The 22,645-nt window shown below is 45.7% G+C and overlaps 1 protein-coding gene across 9 annotated transcripts in view; it reads right to left on the reverse strand.

Moving 5' to 3' along the window:
* The window catches only part of ARSG (arylsulfatase G), a 146,565-nt gene that overhangs the window by 82,454 nt on the left and 41,466 nt on the right, over positions 1-22,645 (reverse strand). For all 9 annotated transcript variants that reach the window (XM_032241904.1, XM_032241905.1, XM_032241907.1 and 6 more), the window contains exon 2: positions 17,771-18,515. In XM_032241904.1, the coding sequence (XP_032097795.1) occupies positions 17,771-17,988 (218 nt within the window). In that variant the 5' untranslated portion in view covers positions 17,989-18,515. The remainder of the gene's footprint in view (positions 1-17,770; positions 18,516-22,645) is intronic.

The raw sequence follows: 22,645 nt of genomic DNA on the forward strand, positions 1-22,645 counted from the left end.
TCAGTTTCCTTTCTTGTTAAAGAATAAATCATAATTACTAAATAATAATTATGATTATTATTTAATAATAATAGTTTGTTTGAAAGATTTTCTTCAAAACCTTCTTGCTTTTTGCTAATAACTCTTTGTAAAGGCCTATCCTATGTTAGACATGCTCACAGGCACGTAGTACATTCTATGTCCTTGTACTTTAACCAAGATATTTATGTTATTATTTTTCTAAGTCCTTTCGCAAGGAACTTCCTGACCCTTCCTTATTTGGACTTCTCCATTGCCTTTACCTGTTCAAGAAAGTTTTAAGTTATCAGCCAACCAGGTTCAGTTTTAGATTGTGAGGTCTGGCTCCAACCAACAGAGATTAGATACAGCAGTAAGGACCACCCCAAATGCATAAGGAATAAACACGTCCCACTTTTCCTTTGTGTGTTATACTCTCATGGCAAGACTGCTGGCAAGGGTACCCTTTCTGCAGGAAGTAAAGATTGCCTTGCTGAGAGAGCCTTTGTCTCAGGGCTGACTTTTCTTTGCAGCACTGAGCATCTGTTTCCAACACCATGGCAGGTAACATGATTACTGCCATCACCAGCTAAATGGGGAGAAAGAGAACATTTCAGTGTGGGAAGGGGCAGTTAGCAAGCAGGTTGTGAGTGGATGGAGCTCCAGGGGTGAGTGTCAGTTGGCTGCTGCTGGTGCTATCCTGGCATCATGTTCACTGCCACACATATGTCACATGTCAACTCACACTCAACATACACGGAACCAAGCTCCGCATTCTCCCTCCAAAAGCTTGTGTCCACCCCCTCCCAGTCAAGCAATGCCACTGAGGCAGTGGAGACTGAGGCTTTATCTTCAAATCTTTCTGCCACTTCCTGCATCCTTCAGATCCTCCTCATTCCCAATGACACCACCCAAGATCAAAATGGTGGTTGTCCCTCACCAGAAGCACTTCCTCTAACCCATGCTAGCATGCTGATTGGTCATGCCATTTTGCAGCCCCAAGTCTCAGCCTCCATAATCCATTATGCTCTGGCTCAACCTACCTATTCAGGCTCTGAGCTATGGCTGCCTGCCATGGGTCAGACTGCATCCCCCCAAAAGATTTGTTGAAGTCCTGACCCCTAGTACTTTAGAATGTGAACTCGTTTAGAAACAGGGTCATTGCAGAGTAATTTTAAGTTAAGATGAAATCATACTGAAGTAGAGTGGGTCTTGATCCAATGTAACTTTTGTGCTTATTTCAGAAGAACAGAGATACAGAGAAGAGAATGCTGTGATGACAAAGAGACTCCCAGAGGGAAGACGGCCAATGTGAAGACAGAGGCAGAGACGAAATTGATGCCAGCACATCAAGAAAGGCCTCAGGCTCCCAAAAGCTGAAATAGGAAAGGAAGGAACTTCTCCTCGCACTTTGGAGGGAATGTGGCTCTGCCAACACCTTAATCTTGAACTTCTAGCCTCCAGCACTATAAGATAATACATTTTGGTGGTTGTAAGCTACTCAATTTGTGGTCCTGTGTTACAGCAGGCCTCAGAAATGAGTACACCTCCCTGTGTGTCCCTAGGGTCCAGCTCAACAGGATTCTTTTTCCTGGAACATCTAGAATCCCTCCCTTTCTCATGCCCCACCCAACTCTCCAACTCAACACGTTAACGCTGTTGTATCTCTGCTAAAGAATACACTACTGTCTTCTTGCCCTTTCAAACTCCTACCTTTCCTTCAGAACCTACTATTGTCACAAAGTGTTTCCTTACCTTCCGGGAGGCTAAGCCTTGACTTTGACTTCAGAAGCACGTGAAACTGTCTCACAGCCTTTTCATGTCTAATGTAGACATCCACCTGTTGTCTGAGCGCTATTACTGCCATCAGTTGTGTCTGACTGTGGAGCATCCACCCTTTCTCCAGCCACGCCTTCCACATGACTCATGGGGCTGCTGATGCCTGTTCCCTGATGCACAACAACCCACCCCAATGTGTGTCCAGGACTCCACTGCATCTAATCACCCTACCACAACCCTCTGTCCTCAGCAAACTGGCCCATGGCCCATGAGCCAAGCAGGGATATTGTGAATTCATACTTGGAACTTTCTGAACCAGAGAATGGGAAACAGCTTTTTCCCCCTATGGAATCTCAAGCTATTAGCAAGCAATCTCAGAGAGATAAGGCTTCCTTGACTGCCACATGGAGGAACTTGGAAGAATGGGCCAACTGGCTCAGAAGCACAGAGGAAAAACAGAGGCTCTCAGGGGCTTAGGTCACGAGCCAAACCTGTGCCTCTTTTGTGCTTAGGCTGATTAAGTTGGGTCTCTGTCACTTACAACCAGAGAATCCTGGCTATTATACTGCAGGTCAGCTATCCCCTACCTTTCTGGCACCAGGGACCAGTTTCATGGAAGACAACTTTTCCACAGACAGGGTTGCAGAGGATGGTTTCAGGATGATTCAAATGCATTACATTTATTGTGCACTTTATTTCTATTATTATTGTAATATGTAATGAAATAATTACACTACTCACCATAATGTAGAATCAGTGGGAGCTCTGAGCTTGTTTTCTTGCAACTAGATGGTCCCATCTGTGGGTGATGGGAGACAGTGACAGATCATCAGACATTAGATTCTCATAAGGAGTGTGCAACCTAGATCCCTCGCATGTGCAGTTCACAATAGGGCATGAGCTCCTGTGAGAATCTAATGCTGCTGTCGATCTGACAGGAGGCGGAGCTGACAGTAATGCGAGCGATGAGGAGTGGCTGTAAATACAGGTGAAGTTTCACTCACCTGCTGCTCACCTCCTGCTGTACGGCCCGGTTCCTAACAAGCCATGGACCAATACCAGTGGCCTGGGGGTTGGGAACTCCTGCTGTAGGTGATCCAGGATATACCAATGAACAAAAAAATCCCAGCCCTCAATCTGCTCACCGGTCAGTGAGGGAGCTGGATAATTTTATTATGTAAGAGAATTTGGAAAACATTAAGCACAGGATGTTCTGAAATGTTCCAAGCATGTATACCTATGTGTTGGGAAAGCATTTATCAAAACAAGTTATGTGTAAGCTGAGACCTAAGGTATAAATAGGCATTAGCATTATTTGTCTTACAGTAACAAAAAATGTCTACCACTTACCAAGTGGCTACACCTCTAATCATGTTACACATATGATGTCTAACTTTTAAAACACTCTGTAAAACAGGCATCTAAATTCCCATTCTTCAGAGAAGGAAGCTGAGGCAGAGAGATTAAATAGCTTTCCAAGGCTACTTAGCTGGTATGAGCTCAATGCATCTTACACCAAGGCCTGTCTCACCATTGTGCCATATTGAAGACTGCAGGCCCCTACAGTTAGGAAATGGCAGAGCCAGAATTTGAACCCAAACCTTTCTGACCCAAATTCCTATGCTCTTTCCACTACAGCCACACGAGGGAAGGCTGGCTGGAGCTGGGCCGGTCTGCAGGAGGCATCATGTTAACTAGGTCATCGTGTTACAGGAGCCAATCTTTGACTGGGAAGGTCCCAAGACTCACACTTGGTGCTGCCAGCCCCAAGAGCCTGACTCACATCCACACAAACCACGTGAGCCCAAGAAAGATGTAGGAATGCCCTTGACCCACCTGACTTCCAAGGATGGGCACAGGAACCAGAGTGTCAGTGTGGTCAACATGTTTTCTTCCTGTGCACAAGCTACACAGGAAACCAGAATCTGAAGTTTGCCTTAGTGAGTTTGGACTGCATTAATGCTAAGAGAATTCAAATGGATCATCAAAAAAGACCTCTACTTTGTGAAGCTTAAGGGCCTTTTCTCCACTGTGGATTAACCTTTTTTTTTTTTTCTTTTTTGAGACAGAGTTTTGCTCTGTTACCCAGGCTGGAGTGCAGTGGCGTGATCTCGGCTCACTACAACCTCCACCTCCTGGTTTCAAGTGATTTTCCTGCCTCAGCCTCCCAAGTAGCTGGGATTACAGGTGCCTGCCACCACACCTGGCTAGTTTCAGTATTTTTAGTAGAGACGGGGTTTTGCCATGTTGGCCAGGCTGGTCTCAAACTCCTGACCTCGGGTGATCCACCTGCCTCAGCCTCCCAAAGTGCTGTGATTACAGGTGTGAGCCACCGTGCCCAGCCTGTGGATTGACCTTGGATAGCGGGTCTGGGATCCTCAAAGACTCTTGTTTGTGTCCCTCCAAAATTTGTATGTAGAAACCCTAACCCCCAGAGTGTCGGTATGTGGACACATGCCCTTTAGGTGGTAATTAGATTCAGATAAGGTAATGAGGGGACAGCTTCCATGATGAGATGAGTGCATCTGGAAAAAGAGGGCTTGGCTAGGCGTGGTGGCTCATACGTATAATCCAAGCATTTGGGGAAGCTGAAGTGGAAGGATTGCTTGAGCCCAGGAGTTCAAAATCAGCCTGAGCTACATAGCAAGACCCCATCTTTACAATAATAATAATTCATTAATTCATAAGACAGTCCTTTGTCTCTCTCATTAAGTATGTCTGTGGCTTCGGAGTAATGTCAAGTTAATTTGAGTCTTTTTCTTGGTTTTCATTGACTTCCAAGACTGAGGATTTATAAATTAGAGTCTGCCAGTGACTCAAACTATCTGAGCTTCATTTTACTCATATGTAAGTGAGGATAATAATGCTAATCTTATAAAATCCCTGCAAGGATCAAATGAGAGAATTTATAAATCACATTGATAAGATATGGCACTAAGTAGATGCTCATTAGAAATCTGTTCACTCCAAAAAGTAAAAATGAAATCAGTTCTCATCCCACACCATCCATGTCTTCCAGTAATTAGGATGATAACATCAGAGAGACAGAGACAGAAAGAGAGAGCCCTCTCTGATTCACCAATTTATTATTATTACTATTATTTTTATTATGGTAGAGATGGGGTCTTGTTGTCTTGCCCAGGCTAGCCTTGAACTGTATTCTTCTTGTGAGAATGCAGCAAGAAGGAGGCTGTCTGCAAGCCAGGAAGAGAGCCCTCACCAAAACCTGACCATGCTAGTACCCTGATGCTGGACTTCCAGCCTCCAGAACTGTGAGAAATAAACATTTACTGTTTAAGCCATACAGTCTGTTGTATTTGTTACAGCAGCCCAACCTGACAAATACGGCTGGCCACTGCCAAAAATACACTGCGTGAATGTTATCCCTGCTTGCCCAATTTTAACAATGGCCCTAAACGCAATCTCCCCTTGGACCTGTTAACATCCTCATCTTGGGAACAGCTACCATACATTTTCTACAGCAGCATGCAGCTTTGAGTTCCCTTGCCTAGTGTAGGTTTCATGAGATGGAGCTTAGAGTTGTAACTCTAGCCACAGGCACGGCACCTTGGTGGGGCAGGGCCGCCCCAGCAATATCTGGTGAACAAACAAACACAACTTGGAGGAACTCAGGTGGTTTGACTGGAAAAAACATGTCAGTTCATTTTTCACGTAATCACTTAAGCGGATGCTTTCAGGGCTTAATTCCTTCCTCACGGCGTGTTAAAGTTCATAGCTTAACTCTCAGAAACAATCTCATTTCCTTTATTTGCAATTCTTTGGCGAGGCTGTACCCACCACTAAAAATGCAGCTTTATGAACTGGCCTGCACGTCACCTCTTTCCCCTCTCCTGGCCACTGTCTCCCTTTGGTTGGACTAATTAATAAGCAATAAAATGACCTTGTTATTTGGAAAGCTTTCTTTTCTCCCAAGTCTATCTGGGCAGGCTCAGGCCAGTTCACCATCAGGGGTCCTAATTAAAGTCTGAAAATACGTTGTAAAGCAAAGCTGGAAATACAGAGCCAGACATTACCGCAGCCTGTTAACAAGAAAATCAACGCAAATTAAGACACAGCCAGACAGAAACCAAAGCAACTTGCCATTGCATAAATTACGTGTATTAGAACCAGGGAACGCTAGCACTGGAAAGGCTGCCACAAAAGCCCTGGAGAGACATAACGTCGCAAAGTTAAGCGTGTCCAGCCTTCATTTGCAAGGAATTTAAAGTAGATGATGAGGCATTCTGTGGCAACTCTCTACTTTGCTATGTGACTAGAATAAAAACTGCCCTTGCTCCATTCATAATTTAAAGGCATGGACGTGAAAATAGGTTTTGAAAATCTTTTGCTGTGGCCTTTGTGTGTAGGGGGACAGGGTTGGGAGATGGGAACTGGAAAGTGGCTGAATTACAACTTAGAAAACCAGTGCAGCTCAGACTCCACATTGCCTTCTGTTAAGTGAGAACACAGCAGACTTATTCCCCAGAAGGTTGTAAGCCAGATTATTGAGCTAATGGATACGCAGGCCCTTTGTAAGCTACAAGCAAATGTGGCAACAAATAGTGAACTTGGTGCCTTTTGTTGACTCATTCATTCATTCATCCATTTACACTCTTGTTCTTCTGGTTTCTTCCTCTTTTCCTTGAGATGGGGTCTTGCTATGTTGCCCAGGTTGGAGTGCAGTGACTATTTACAGAAGCAATGATAGTGCACTGCAGCCTCAAATTCCCAGACTCAAGTATCCTGTCTCAGCCTCCAGGGTGGCCTCCCAAGTAGCCGCCACATGTCACCACATCCAGCCTCTTGTTCTTTTCCAGAGAGGATTCCTGGCAGCTGAGCTTGGTCATGGTCCTTGGTAAATTTCTCCTTTCCTTTTCACAACCTTGTACATACACGCACATTCACATTCAAGGAAGCACACACACAAGGTATATGACAATGCAACAGACATACAGGCATCTACATGCCTCCTGAATCTGACATCCCTCTCCATTGCCACAATTCTGAGTCGGGCCATCTGAAGATCCCCGCAAAGTGACCCTTGCCCTTCCAGCCACTCATGTGGGCCATCCTGGTAAGCTGGAACATTCCATCTCAAATGCAGATTGATGACTTCAGTCATTCAGGGTCCCCACAGCCTGCAGGATTAAGTCGAATCTTGTAAACATGTACATGACACGCTGTACCAGATGTCCAGTCCCTCCATCCAGCCTCATGCACCTGGCCCAGCCATACTCAATTGCTAAAATGCAACACCCCCTGGAGAGTGAGGGCTTTTGGCTGTCTGGATCACAGCTGCGTTCCCAGTACCTGGGACAGTGCCCCAGGGAGGCCCTGGAATCAGGTCTGGGTCTTTGCTGTTACCTTCCCTTCTGCCTACAACACGCTCCTCTTCTTCATTTTAAGTCTCAGCATTCAAGTCCTAACAAATAACCTTTATTGATGACCTCTTGACTTTGCTCTAGAGAAATGAACTTTCTCTTCCTGTAGCCCCCATGGCACTGTCTTTAACAGGATTCCTCACTGCAAGCTTTATCACCTAAAAGGTAAAAAGCCCTGCAATGGGCTTTTCCCTTTCTTGACTGAGACCAATCTCTAAGTGATATGCTAGCTCCATCCCCTAAGCTGTCAATTCAGACATATCCATCTCATATTATAAAAGCATAGGAGCAGGAGATACACCTGGGGTTTCCAATCTCACAGCACACTACCTTCCTGCATCCTACAGGCTGGTTTTCTTGTCTTTGTTTGCCATCAGGCCATCGATCCCTCAAGGGCAGGGCTGGCTAGGGTCTCCCAGCATCTGTCTCATGACCTGCTCTTCGTAGAGATTCATTGTTGAATGACTGTCTTTGGGAGGCTTAAAAGAGGAACTATTAATAGTGACTGGACAGGCTACTTTGAACTTGCAGTTGGTTAAGCAGGCTGGCACCAAGGCCCCACTGGTTAATATTTCAGTTCCTTTGCTTCTCTCTAAGATTGGCTACCATCTAGGTCATTGTGTTCCTGCCTGTCCCCATCTATTAAACAGAGCCAAGAGGTAAAAACCTGTGGTCCCTTTTGTTCAGCACTTACCTGGCCCCAGTTGAAAGGTGGGCCTGACATGATTTTGATGTCTATTTGACCTATTTACCCAAGTACAAAAATATAAAGTCACCTGTCCCACGATGCCAAGAGCTTACAAAGAAAAGTCAGGATGGGACCTCCCAAAGCAGGCATCTTAGGGTAATGGTAAAGGTCATGGGATACAGGATTTCTCCCCAGTGAAGGTTCTCCCAACCCCAAATCTGAGTTACTGTGTCAGGGGTAGGAATAGAGCCGAAAAGGAGCTACAGGAGAGAGGAAGGGTCCTCGTTTAGAATATTGGTCTTGTTTAGAACGTCCTTTTTGCCCTCGTCCCCATACTGTCCACCAGACATCAAGATCTCATCACAAGCCCCTGCGGTGTGACTGCCGACCTGGTTCACATCTTCCATTAGGTTACTGCCAAATCCCCAAGGCAGCAGGGTGGCTGAGAAAAAGAGGTCTGAGAGGTAGCAGGGTGCATGAACTCTTGCAAAAAGCCAATTCTGAGAACACAAATCAAACCAAGTGGTCAACTAAATTGACAGCTCAATTCATTGCTCACCGAGGCCCGTTTTAGAAACAGCCTCAAGTCCCTGGGAGCCCCTGACCTTCCCGTAGCGAATATTGATCTTTGATTCCTAGCTAAGCCGCTGCCTGTAACTCCTAGCAGCAGCAGCAGCAACAGAGACTTGACTCAAAATTAAACAAGGGGGAGAGAAGGAGGAAAGCAGGGAAGAAACAAGATCAAGGTGCAATGTTAACGTACTGTAAATCAACATACATAAGTAAACATGATTACAGTGTGCGGTCATCTGCACTTCTGAGCCAGCCTGGCAGACAGTTCAAGCAAGTGCAAAGTATCTGGGCTTCGCTGGCTGTGACCACCTCTCTCTCTTATGATCACTGGGCGTTCTCCTTCTCTCTCCCAAAAGATCTGTGAGTCATTACTGCCCAGGAGCTCAAATCCCCATTCAGATATCCTAGGCTATTGCCTGAATCCAGCCACCTAGCCAGGAGTCATATGCAAGGTACTTCCCCAGTCTGAGAATTTTCAAGAAATAATCTCACTTATACATCACAGGTGAAACCAGCATTGGCTTTCCCTGGGTGTGAGATGTGCTGGCAGCAAGAACCAAACTAGCGTTGTATCATCAGGCTTATTCACTGGGCTCTCAGAGTGTCTTAAATATTTTCAGAGTGCGTGAAGAGCTGGAAAAGGCACCAACAGAATGTGTTTGTCCTCTTCTGTTTTTTAAAGCATGAGCAATTCATCCCTCTATCCCCTATTGTAATGCAAGTTGCTTTTCATCTCCCATTTTAATTGCTTAAATTTCTTTCTTTTTGTTTCTGAGATAGAGTTTTGCTCTTGTCGCCCAGGCTGGAGTGCAATGGCATGATCTTGGCTCACTAAACCCTCCACCTTCTGGGTTCAAGAGATTCTCCTGCCTCAGCCTCCCGAGTAGCTGGGATCACAAACGCCCATCACCATACTCAGCTAATTTTTGTACTTTTAGTAGAGATGGGGTTTCACTATGTTGGTCAGGCTGGTCTTAAACTCCTGACCTCGAGTGATCCTCCGCCTTGGCCTCCCAAAGTGCTGGGATTACAGACATGGGCCACCACACCTGGCCAATTGCTTAAAATTGTTAAGTTTTAGTTGATTACAAAGTCCCTGACATTTTCACTTAAATTTCATTTCAATTATCTTCTGGCTATCTTATCATTTTTAAACTGGCAAGTGTTCAACAGCACAGCCCAGCTCAGATCTGCACAGGACATTGGCAAAATGACATCCCACGAGGTCAAAGGCAAAATAAGTTGGCGGCTTAATCTACGGACATGTGCAGGGGAACCTGGGGCCTTGCGGTGGGTACAGGAGCAACCACTGAACACTGGGGAGCCCCAAACAACAATGCCCTCTGATAAAGAGATGTTTGCTGATTTGCAGTAGCTTTGGATTTTTGACATACAGATAAAAAAAATGTTCATCATTATTTTTATGTACTCAGTCTCTAAACTAGCAAACTCACAAAGCAGACAATCTACCCCATATGGCGGAGAGCTGACTGTAATAGTAAAAACATGTCACCTCTCTCGGTTTCTCCCTATAGGATATGGTGACATGAATGCTCTTCGACCTAGTCTACTGTAAATGGGCTTAAGGCTGTGGGGTTTTAGGCCACCATCCCTATTTTATCTCCATGTAAATGGAGTTTAGAAGTCTGAAAAGGGACACCAAAATACGAAGGCACTGGAAGATTCCGCTTCTCTTCCCCTAAGGATTCCTTTTTTTTTCCTTTAACAAATAATGACATCACAATTGTGGTATGGATGGTGCCTTTTCTGTGCACAAAATAGGCAAATCGCATCTCCTATAGCCAGGTTAAAAACAAATAGAAAACAAATAGTGTCTGTAGGAATTCAATGTGGAAAGATTAAAAAAAAATAAAACAGTGTGCGCTGGCCACAAAATAAAAGGGAAATGTTACTGGGACCTTTAAGTGTTGACTTGGGGATTTGGTGTAGGAAGGAGAAGAAACAAGCAGGTTCTAAGAGACAGATGAGTCTTATAGGTCAGCCTGGGGAAGGGTGAGGGTCTGGCATAGAGCAAGGTGCTTTTGGAACAGAAGCTGAGAAAATAGTCCTGACCCTCCAGCCAGAGGAGGAAATGTGACGAACAGGGCAGCAGGGCTGGTGTCACAGGGGATCATAAGAGCTAGCACCAATACGTGCCAGGGACTCTTTCCTGCCTTACGTGACTTAACTTGTTTCCTTCTCACAACAGCCTGTGATGTAGGTGCCATTATTTTCCCATTGCAGAGATGAACAAACTGAGGCCCAGCAAGGTTTAATAGCTAGCCCAGTGTCCCAGAGCTAGCAAGTAACAGACCCAGGCAGTCAGGTTCCAGCTCTCATGCTCGTGTTAACCCATGTGTTCATGCCCAGAACTTTAGATCCAGGAGTCCAACTACTTGAACAATTATTGTTTCAGCACCTACCACGTACCAGGCATTGTTTTAGCCACTGAAGACATAAGTAAGACAGATAAGGTCACTCGTGTAAAAAGGTGATATTCCAATGGGAGAGAGAGGCAATAAAGAAATAAACAAGATCATTTCAATAGAGGTCACAGAAACAGAACAGGGGAGCAAGTAGGAGACGTGCATGGGGAAGGAAGGCAATGTTGGAAAGAATGGTCAGGAAAGGTCTCTCTGAGAACATGGTATCTGAGTGAAGGCCAGAAGGAGGAGAAGGGATCAGATGCTTGAAGGTGGAGGAGAGAGCTCGCCAATCGGGGCAACAGCCAGTGCAAAGGCTCTGAGGCAGGGAAAAGCATACGTCCAAGGAACAGAAACAAGTGCAATGTGAGGAACATGAGAGGGTTGGAGATGAAGATGGAGTAGGCGGGATAAGCTCTCAGGCATCTACAACTGCAGCCATCACAAATCCCTAGCCGGGTGAGCCTCCTGAACAAAGGTCACATCAACCATTTTGATAACTGACATCTAAATCCCATTTCTGGCCTGGCACAGTGGGTCACGCCTGTAATCCCAGTACTTTGGGAGGCCAAAGCGGGTGGATCACCTGAAGTCAGGAGTTCGAGACCAACCTGGCCAACATGGTGAAATGCTGTCTGTATTAAAAATACAAAAATTACCCAGGCATGGTGGTGCACACTTGTAATCCCCGCTACCGGAGAGGCTGAGGCAGGAGAATCACTGGAACCCAGAAAGTGGAGGTTGCAGTGAGCCGAGATCGCGCCACTGCACTCCAGCCAGGGAGATAAGAGCAAGACTTCATCTCAAAAAATAAAATAAAATAAAATCCCGTTTCTCAGGTTGACTGTTATGCTTGGACAGCACAAAAATCTTTCATTAGGCCAGGCACAATGGCTCATGCCTGTAATCCCAGCACTTTGGGAGGCTAAGGCGGGCAGATCATCTGAGGTGAGGAGTTCAAGACCAGCCTGATCAACATAGAGAAACCCTGTCTCTACTAAAAATACAAAATTAGCCAGGCATGGTGGCGCATGCCTACATGCATGTAATCCCAGCTACTTGGGAGGCTGAGGCGCCAGAATCACTTGAACCTGAGAGGCAGAGATTGCAGTGAGCTGGGATCACACCATGTGCTCCAGCCTAGCCAACAAGAGCAAAACTCTGTCTCAAAAAAAAAAATCCTTCATTAGCACCAAAGGGAGAAAAAAATGATGAGATTCCAATCTCTTTTTTTTTTTTTTTTTTTTTGAGACAGGGCTTCACTTTGTCACCCACGGTGGAGTGCAGTGATGCAATCATAGGTCACTGTGGCCTCAACCTTCTGTGCTCAAGTGATCCTCCTGACTCAGCCTCTGAAGTAGGTAGGACCACACCACCACAACCAGCTAATTTCTTGTTTTTTTGTAGAGGTGATTCTTGCTATGTTGCCCAGGCTGCTCTTGAACTCCTGAGCTCAAGCAATCCTTCTGCCACGGTCTCCCAAAGAACTGGAATTACAGGTGTGAACCACCATGCCTGGCCTCCTCCTCTTTGACACCCAAGTGGCAAAGCTGGCCCAAACTTCGATGGATTATTTTTGCTAATTCCCCAATTCTGCCCAGCCCTGAAGGAATAAGGCTCTAGAATGAGGAAATCTGAGCTTGAACGTTGGCTTGGCCACTTACCAACTCTGGGTGTGTTACTTAACTTCAACTTCCTCATCTGTGATATAAGAGAAAGGTAGGGTGTTGCTTATAGCCATTACTGGAGGTAATGAAAAAAAAGGAAAAAAAGAAAAAGAGAGAGAGAGAGAAAGGAAGGGTAGTACGAAGATCGGGGTGATGCCTAGAGCCTGGCACCTTGCAAGCACTTGGTAAGGGTTCATTATTATTGCAGCTGTTGTGTTGATTCAAATAAAGGTGTTGGTCCCTAGGCACGGCCAGCACAGGGATTAACAGGAATTTGTCACTGGAACTCCACCTCGTCCTTCCAAGTTTTGTCATTGGATCTTTTATCATGCAGATTAGTCAATTCACGCTAACATTACATATGAACATTTCTAATAACAATAACAGAAATAACCTAGCTAACACACCCTATCTATTGTATGCTAGGCTCTATGCTAACTACTTATATAGATTACTTAATTTTTTATTTTTTACAAGACAGGGTGTCACTCTGCTGCCCAGGCTGTAGTACAATGGCATGATCATAGCTCACTGCAGCCTGGAACTCCTGGCATCAAGGGATCCACCTGCCTCAGCATCTGGAGTAGCTGGGACCACAGATGTGTGCCACCACACCTGGCTTACGGATTACTTAATTTAACCCCCACAACATCCTGTGGGGTAGAGGGCTATCATTATCCCCACCTACAGAAGAGGAAAGGAAAACTCCAAGGGACAATGCAGCTTGCCCGGGTCATAAATAGGAAGTGGCAGAGCTGGAATCTGATTGAGCTCAAGCTGTCTGGCTCCTGCCTTCTTAAGCATGACATTTAGTCTTCAGTGCAGCAGATATGGACTGACCACCTACACAAAACAGACTGCGTTAAAAGCAGGGGAAAAAGAGATACATAGGCCGGGTGTGGTGGTTCACGCTTGTAATCCCAGCACTTTGGGAGGCTGAGGCGGGTGAATCACTTGAGGTCAGGAATTCAAGACCAGCCTCGCCAACATGGCGAAACTCCATCTCTACAAAGAATACAAAAATCAGCCAGGTGTGGTGGCGGACACCTGTAATCCCAGCTATTCAGGAGGCTGGGGCAGGAGAATCGCTTGAACCCAGGAGGCAGAGGTTGGTTGCAGTGAGCCAAGATTGCGCGACTGCACTTCAGCCTGGACAACAGAATGAAACTGTGTCTCGAAAAAAAACAGAGAGAGAGAGGTCATAGAGATGTAATACGGCTAATTGCACCAGACTAAATAGTGTTCCCCTCAAATTTCTTAACAATCCAGAACCTGTGATGTGACCTTATTTGAAAACAGAGTCTTCGAAGATGTCATCAATTTAAGATAAGGTCATACTGGAGTAGAGTGGGCCTTACATCCAATGACTGGTATTTTTATTGGAGGAGGGAAGTCTGGGCACAGGCATGAAAGAACTCCATGTAGCAACCAAGGCAGAGACAGGAGTCTACAAGCCCAGAAAGCCAAGGATTCCTGCAGGCACCAGCATCCAGGAGAGAGGCGAGGAACAGAGGCTGTCAGAGCCTTCAGCGTAACCTGCACTTCTGTACTTCTGACTCTCTGAACCGTGAACGAAGCAATGTTTTAAGCTGCCCAGTTTGGAGTAATTTGTTCCAGCAGCCCTAGGAAATTCATGCATGGATAAAAAGGAGACAATAGAACCAGGGGTGGTGACTTGAGCGTGCAGTCCCAGCCAGTCACCCCAGACCCTGTTGGGCAATAAGAGTTTGTATTTGAAAGTTACAGTTCCCCGCTGGCCGTGACTAGGCAGTGGGAGAAACCAGCGATGAATCAGTTCGTGGCCTCACAGGAAGCCCGGCTTTCCTGTCAACAAAGAAGAATGAAAAGCCGTTGACCTCGGGCCAGAGAGCCATCCACCTGGCCACTGTCACAAGGCTCGGATGGAGAGAAACACTTTCATAAGGGGGCGGGGAGAAGGAGAGCCTGGCGAGCCACATTTGGCATCTGACTCCCGCGAGTCACCCTTTCTGCTCAAGATGAGAGTATGACAGTAGGGACAGAACATGATAAAACCAAAGAAAATGGGTAGGCCTCGCACATCTCAGCTTAAATCACGGGACTAGTAATTCCCCACTAACCTGCTAGACGCTAAAACAGAAGTTCCTAAGCGTTTGGCAAGCCAGGCCCTTTTGAGAATCTGGCAAATGCTAACGGATGGATGAACTCTCTCCCCAGAAAAATATTCCTACCTGCAAAATTTGGGGTGAGATTCCAGGGCATCTTGAGCTCCTAGAGCCCATTTATTGATGAACAAATACTTAATTGTCCACTACGTACTAGGCACTGTGCTACATGCTAGGAATATAAACGGGAAAGAATAGATGAGGCATTTTTCTTCCTGAAGACAAGAGCTGGGAGGGAGGTGTGTAAGTTTTCTGGGGCTGCCATAACAAATTACCACAAGGTAGGTGGCTTGAAACAAGAGGCCAGGCCGGGCGCAGTGGCTCACGCCTGCAATCCCAGCACTTTGGGAGGCCAAGGCGGGATCACTTGAGGTCAGGAGCTCGAGACCAGCCTGACCAACATGGTGAAACCCCATCTCTCCAAAAATTAGCCAGGCATGGTGGCAGATGCCTGTAATCCCAGCTACTCGGGACGCTAAGGCTGGAGAATCACTTGAACCCGAGAGATAGAGGTTGCAGTGAGCCAAGATCACACCACTGCACTCCAACTTGGGTAATGGAGCAAGACTCTGACTAAAAAATACATAAATACAGGACAGAAGGCTAAAAGTCTGAAATCAAGATGTCAGCCCAGCTGGTTCCTCATGGAGGCTCTGAGAGAGAATCTGTTCCATGCCTCTCTCCTGGTTCTGGTGGTTGCCTGTGGTCCTTGGTATTCTTGGCTTGCAGAGGCATGGTTTGAATCTCCTCCGCCAACATCTTCACCTCACCATCTCTCTGTGTCTTCTCCTCTCCTTATAAGAAAACGTCACTGGATTTAGTACCCACCCTAAGTCGATTCTGAGATCATCGAGATCCTTAACCAGTAACATCTGCAAAGACCCTATCTTCAGATAAGGTCGTGTTCTGAGGTTCTGGATGGACATGAATTTTAGGAGGATGCTGTTCAACCCAACGTAGTGGTCAGATGATTGAGCAGCCACCACAGAAAGCATCAAGGACCGTGACAGAACTCCCAAGGCGTCCATGAAAGCTTTCCTGAGGCCCTCACATGCAACTGAGACCAAAATAGTAAGTAGAAACTAACTAAACAGAGGAAGTCGAGAGTCCAGGATGAACCCATCACACAGATGAGGCCCACACAGGGGAGGGCTCACCTGAAGACCACTGCAAGAGAGAAGGGGCGGTACAGAAACCAGTTTGGGGGCTTTCTGGTTTTGTTTGTTTGTTTTGAGACAGAGTCTCACTCTGTTGCCTAGGCTTGAGTGCGGTGGTGCAATCTCAGCTCACTGCAACCTCTGCCTCCTAGGTTCAAGCAATTCTCCCGTGTGCCACCACGCCTGGCTAATTTTTCTATTTTCAGTAGAGATGGGGTTTCGCCATGTTGGCCAGGCTGGTTTCGAACTCCTGTCCTTGGCATCACTCGAGTGATGACTCACTCACTTGAGTCATGCACCCACCCTGGCCTCCCAAAGTGCTGGGATTACAGGTGTGAGCCACCCCACCCAGCCAAACACAAGTTTGGGGTTTGGGGTTTATCCTTAGGGCTGAAAAATGCCTTTGAGGGAGTGGAAGCAGAAGAGTATTTCTACAAAGTTCACCTTGATGGAGGTGAAGAAGAACTGAGTGAGAGAGACCAGACACAGAAACCACCGGCCCTCAAGGGCACGTATCTCAGGATGCAAGTGGCCAAAGCTCTGTGGAGATGCCCCATGCATCACCCTGAGCAGTGAGCTGGAACGGTGCCCCCCGAACCACATGGAGGAGTTTTGCCCAGTGCAGACAGGATCCCAGCTGGACAATCAGACCAACGTTAGCCCAAGAAGAAAACCCTGAAGTCTGAAAGCTCTGATGCTTGTTCTCCATCTAAGTGGGGAAAGGAGCTGGGCGTTTTCACAAAAATCTGCATAGCTGTCTTCTAAACACTTCGACTCATCAGATGCATAGGCGCTCCTCTTTTGTGGTCCCTTAGAGTTCAGTGTGCCTTAAACCTAAGCCACGCCTCTCATAAATAAGTGAGTCACCTCTCCCAGGCCTCACAGGCTCCACGTTGCTCTCGAAAGGCCATCTCCTCCCTTGAAACCCCGGTTGGGTTCCACACCCTTGCCTCTGTTCTCCAAAAACTCTGAATGTGGGTTCAGAAGCTACTTACTTATAATTCTTATTTCTCTTTCTTTGTTTACTTATTTACTTATTTATTTACCCTTTTCTCCTTTTTTTTTTTTTTTTTTTTTTTTTTTTTTTTTTGCTTTTTTGAGATGGAGCCTTGCTCTTGTCACCCAGGCTGGAGTGCAGTGGTATAATCTCGGCTCACTGCGACCTCTGCCTCCCAGTTCAAGCAATTCTCCTGCCCCACCCTCCTGAGTAGCTGGGATTACAGGTGCCCGCCACCACACCTGGCTAATTTTTGTACTTTTAGTAGAGATGAGGTATCACCATCTGGTCTCGAACTCTTGACCTCAGGTGATCCGCCCGCCGTGACGTCCCAAAGTGTTGAGATTACAGGTGTGAGCCACCGCGCCCCGTCTATTTACTTATTTTTTAAGAGACAGAGTCTCTCTCTGTCACCCAGACTGGAGTGCAGTGGCATGATCATAGCTCACTGCAGACTTAACTCCTGGGCTCCAGTGATCCTCCCACCTCAGCCTCCCAAGTAGCTGGGACCACAGGAGTGTGCCACCACAGCTGGCTAATTTGCTTTTAGTTTTTGTAGAAGTTTGTCCCCAAATCACGGGCTCAGGCGAACCTCCTGTCTGAGCCTCCCAAAGCACTGGGATTACAGGCATGGGCCACTACACCCAGCTCCTTACTTTCCTCTTAACCTGTCTCTTCTACCAGACAACGAATAACTTGAGGGCAAAAATGTTCTATCTTATTCACCTCTGAATTCCTAGCTCCTAACACATAATACATGTTATCAGACAGATGGATGGGTGCTAGATGGCTGGATCTCTTCAGGATGCTATGCTGGCTTCAAACCAAACTAATTAATGAATTAATTAAATCAGCACAGGTCCATCAATGGCTCTTCAAGTGCTTTGCACGGCCCCTTCCCCTCTCAAGAATAGGAGTAAGACGTCCACAGACAGACAGTCTGTCCTGGCATCTCAAGACTCACCTCATGCCCTCCGAAGCCATCTTATCAAGATTGGTAGTGTCCTTTGTTTCTGCCCAGTTTGCTCCCAGGTCACCCCACCCAATGTCATCGGCCAGAATAATCACAAAGTTCGGCTTCTGGCCTCTTGTTTTCCCATTGAAGCAAAAATCCACAAGAGGATAAAGAAATCCTGAGAAACTCACTCCCACCAACAACACCTTTAGAAAAAGCCAGCCCATGGTGGTTAAGGCAGGATTCCGATTGTCTAGAACGATGGCAGCCACCACTAGAGACGTTTCTGAGAGCTTCCTTCCTACTCACTTCCAATGCAGGAAGTCCCTGGGGACCAAGGGTGAAGTTTGCAAGAAGATGCTGGTGGCAGGTGGTGATGGCAGCGATAACAGCTACAGGGATGTGGGGGGCTATAGAAATGAAGCCTCCATCAGGAATCCTAATTCAAGAGAATCAGGAAATTTGCAATCCCTAATTTGGCTTGATCTTCTATGGTCAGTAAAATGACTGATTGTGTTCAGTAGTTAGACATCAATGTCAGCAACTGCTCTTCAGCCACTAAGAAAGTGACTCTTCTGTATTCAGGGCCTTAAAGCCACAGCACAGGCCTTACAGCTGTTTGGGACTCCATCTGGTGACTACAGGATGAGTTCTCACATCTGCAGAACACCTGGATGTTCTAGAAGCCGCAGTCGGCCCCGAATAAGTTTCTCAGTTCCAGATGGTTGAGGGCTTCATGTTTCTGTAAGGTTTCCTGAAAGAACAAAAATTGACAAGAAAACAGAGTTAAGACTGCCAGTGCAGCTGTGTTTTACTCAGTAGCTTAGGAAATAATCACTTTTCCATGCCAACAGATGTTTTCCTTTTTATTCAAATATTTAACTGGTTCATCAGTTTCTCCACCTGAAAAACAGTGATAATAATATTCGCAATGGACCTATAGTTACAGGATTGGAAGTAACATTAGAGACAATCTCTGCCAACCCACTCACCATATAGATGAGGATATTGAGGCCCAGTGTTCTGGGTGCGACCAGGACCAGCCCCCCAACACTGCTAACTCCCAGTGTGCCATTGAGAATTCTAGAAGAAGAGGTGAGACCCTTATTACCAAGGCATGATTATTTGTAACGGTCATGCTATAACCTAATGATTCTACATTAAAAATTTTTTTGGTCTTGCTACGTTGCCTAGGCTAGTCTTGAACTCCTGGCTTACGTGATCCTCTTGCCTCAACCTCCCACATAGCCAGAATTACAAGCATGTGCCACCATATCCAGCTAACATTCTTTTTTTTTTTTTTTTTTTTTTTTTTGAGACTGAGTCTCATTCTGTCACCCAGGCTGGAGTGCAGTGGCATAATCTTGGCTCACTGAAACCTCTGCCTCCCAGGTTCAAGCAATTCTCATGCCTCAGCCTCCCTGTAGCTGAGATTACAGGTGCCCGTAACATACCCAGCTAATTTTTGTATTTTTAGTAAAGACAGGGTTTCACTATGTTGGCCAGGCTGGTCTCGAACTCCTGACCTCAAATGATCCACTTGCCTTGGCCTCCCTAAGTGTTGGGAATATGGGAGTGAGCCACCACACCCAGCGCCAGCTAAGATTCTTGATAGAAGTTAATTTAGGAGAAAAGAAAATGGTTTTGAAAAGTTAATAACAGAATCTAGGTAGAGTATATATGGGTGCTTACTATAAAACTCTTTTAATTTTGCTGTATGTTTGTAATTTTCATAATAAAATGTTAGAAAAAATTTCAAAAAAATTTTCTTCATGGAAATGTGTCCCTTTGCATCCTGGCCATGTAATTTTAAGAAGAAAATCTAAAGACATGTTCAACCAGTGGTACAGCTTACACGTGGAGGCACATATGAATCAGCTGTGGATTTTATGTTTATTAAACCACAGATGCACTCGTTTAGGCTGGGCCTGGGATCTGTATTTCTAACAAGCCCATGCGAGGCCTGTACTGCTCGTCCTTGGATCATACTTTTAAGTAGCAAGGTGCTGGAAAACAAAAACATCACGAGTCTAGCGCAAGAAGAAAAAGGAAACTGCTTAACCTAACTGATGATTCAACTTCAGTGGACAAGCAAAAGCGACAAGTCAGATGGAGTTTTGAAAGGCAGGAACTGAAGGTTATACTTTAAGTTGCAGGTTGCAAATAGAGCCAAGGATAAAATTAGATTAGCCCTAGTTCACTTAAAAGCCCTAAAAGGACTACATTTGCGAGTTCGTTTATGTGTTTTTTTATGGATTTATTGTGTTTTTTTAAAGAGACAGATCCCAGCTCACTGCAGTCTCAGACTCCTGGGTTCAAGCAATCTTCCTGCCTCGGCCTCCCGGGTAGCTGCAACTACAAGTGCATGCCATCACACCCAGCTAATTTTTTTTTATTTTTTTAATACAGATTGGGTCTCACTATGTTTCCCAGGCAGGTCTGGAAATCCTGGGCTCAAGTGAGCCTCCCACCTCACCCTCTCAAAGTGCTGGGATTACATGCATGAGCCGCCACTTCTAGCCAATTTGCAAGTTTAATAAGGAGAAACAGAGTTGAAATTGTGGACCAAATAAAAATTTCAGTTGGCCAGGCATGGTGGCTCATTCCTGTAATCCCAACACTTTGGGAAGTCGAGGCAGATGATCACTTGAGGCCAGGGGTTCAAGAGCAGTGTGGCCAACATAGTGAAGCCCTATCTCTATTATTTTTTTTAGTCTAAAATTAAAAACAACAACAAAGCTTCAGTTGAACACCCAATGTATGGAGCGGATTAAAAGAGAACCAACGTGTTAAAAAACATAGGGCTGGGGTTATGACAGATGCTTTTTCCAGTTGTACATCCTTGCCAGCCAACCCAATTGGTCAATCCACATGAATGGGGGTGGTTGGAGGTATGTAAATTCTGGAAGACCTAGATAAAAACCAAAAGAATGGGCAAATACGTCCTTAATCAAAATAAAAGGAAATCCAAGTAAACAGTCATGTCATCTGGAGGCCAATGAACCAATTGTTCAGAAATGCAAATTCTTCTGTTTCGCAAAAGGAGACGTATTATCTCAAACTCAATTAGATTCAACGGGTATTTGTTGATCTTGAGGCTCCAAAGACATCTCCCTTTGTAGGAGAAAGAGCCTCAGCACAAGGAGGATGTGGACCTGCTGCTTGATTCCGAGCTCATTCTACTGGCTTTTGACCATGTGAAACAGATAGAGACTTTTTCTCTTAAAGCTTCTTAGCTTGGAACACTAGAGCAGCCTCGTGCCTGGTCAATAATCCATTTCAGAATGGATCCAACGTTCAGGACTTCAGGGAAAAAAATCACGTAAGAAAGAAGCTAAAATTAAGGTGGGAATATAAATAAACAGATTGTTTCTTCAGTGTTCCATGATGAAACATTCCATTGAGGATTTTCAAAGAGAATCATTACTTTAAATTTTCATAGAATGGAAATGAATGAATCTAGCCAGCACAGCATTACATTATTCTTCACGCCCACACTCCAGGGAGACATTTAATCCTTTCCCCACTTTTCTTTTTTAAACTAAATGGAGAAGGCAGACCAGACACTCAGATGACCAGGTACAGACTTTGATTAAGATCTAAGCTCAAACTTTGATCTCAAGTGCTATAAGGAAAATGGGGTCGGGCACGGTGGTTCATGCCTGTAATCCCAGCACTTTGGGAGGCCGAGGCAGGTGGATTACCTCAGGAGTTCAAGACCAGCCTGGCCAACATGGTGAAGCCCCATCTCTACTAAAAATACAAAAAAATTAGGCGGGCATAGTAGCACGCACCTGTAGTCCCAGCTGCGGCAGGCTGAGGCATGAGAATCACTTGAACCTATGAGGTGGAGGTTGCAGTGAGCCGAGATCGCACCACTGCACTCCAGCCTGGGTGACAGAGTGAGACTATGTCTCAAAAAAACAAAACAAAAATATAAGGAAAATGGTCCCATAGCCAGGCTCAGTGGCTCATGCCTGTAATCCCAGTACTTCAGGAGTCTAAGGTAGGAGGATTGCTTGAGCCTGGGAGTTGGAGATCAGCCAGGGCAAGATGGAGAAACCTCATCTCTGCAAAAAAATTTTAAAATTAGCCAGGCATAGTGGTGCATGTGTACAGTCTCAGAAACTTGGGAAACTGAGGTGAAAGGATCATCAGAGCCCAGGAGTTTAAGACTGTATTGAGCTGTGATGATGCCATGGTACTCTAGTCTGGGCAACAGAGCAAGATCCTGTCTCTGAAAACAATACCTTCAAACAACGACTATATAAGCCAAGCATTTGATTGCACCTAGCTCTTAGAACAAAAGAAAAAAAGAAAATGGCCTTGCTTCCTGCCCTCAGATCTTATCTGATGTTATTTTGCCAGCTCTTTTTCTCCACCACCCTCAGAAAGGAGTAGACACAGAGAAGGAGCACTCCTCCTGGCTATAAATAAAGGCAGAGTCTTTGGCAAATATAGCGTTTACCCCTCCTTCCACTGGGGTGGAAGGTACTCGGCCATCTCACTCAACAAATCCCACGACGAAGGCCCGTCTGCTCCATCGGAGCACAACTATGAAAGATCCTTGCTGAGCACAAGCATAAACAATTTCTCATGTCTCATGCTCCCAAGCAGGAGTAGAGTGAACTTTAGTTGACAGTCGGCTTTACCCATGATTCCTGTTCTCCACGACCCCCATTTTAAAGCAGGTCCACTAAGTGTGCTCAAGTTTGACCTCCCTTCAGTTTCCAGGCTTGCTTAGGGGTGAAGACACCAATGAACAGCCAAATGACCCATAGGCAGGCTGTGGGTCAGAAGCACTGAGAGGCGAATGGAATGCAGCAACCTGAAGATCTGCTGAGCAGCGTCTGAAAACGCACAGCTGACATCCTTGGGCTTCCT

This window comes from Sapajus apella, unplaced genomic scaffold (assembly GCF_009761245.1).
Source record: "Sapajus apella isolate SASKATOON/1434 unplaced genomic scaffold, GSC_monkey_1.0 scaffold48, whole genome shotgun sequence".
In the NCBI taxonomy this organism is placed as follows: domain Eukaryota; kingdom Metazoa; phylum Chordata; class Mammalia; order Primates; family Cebidae; genus Sapajus; species Sapajus apella.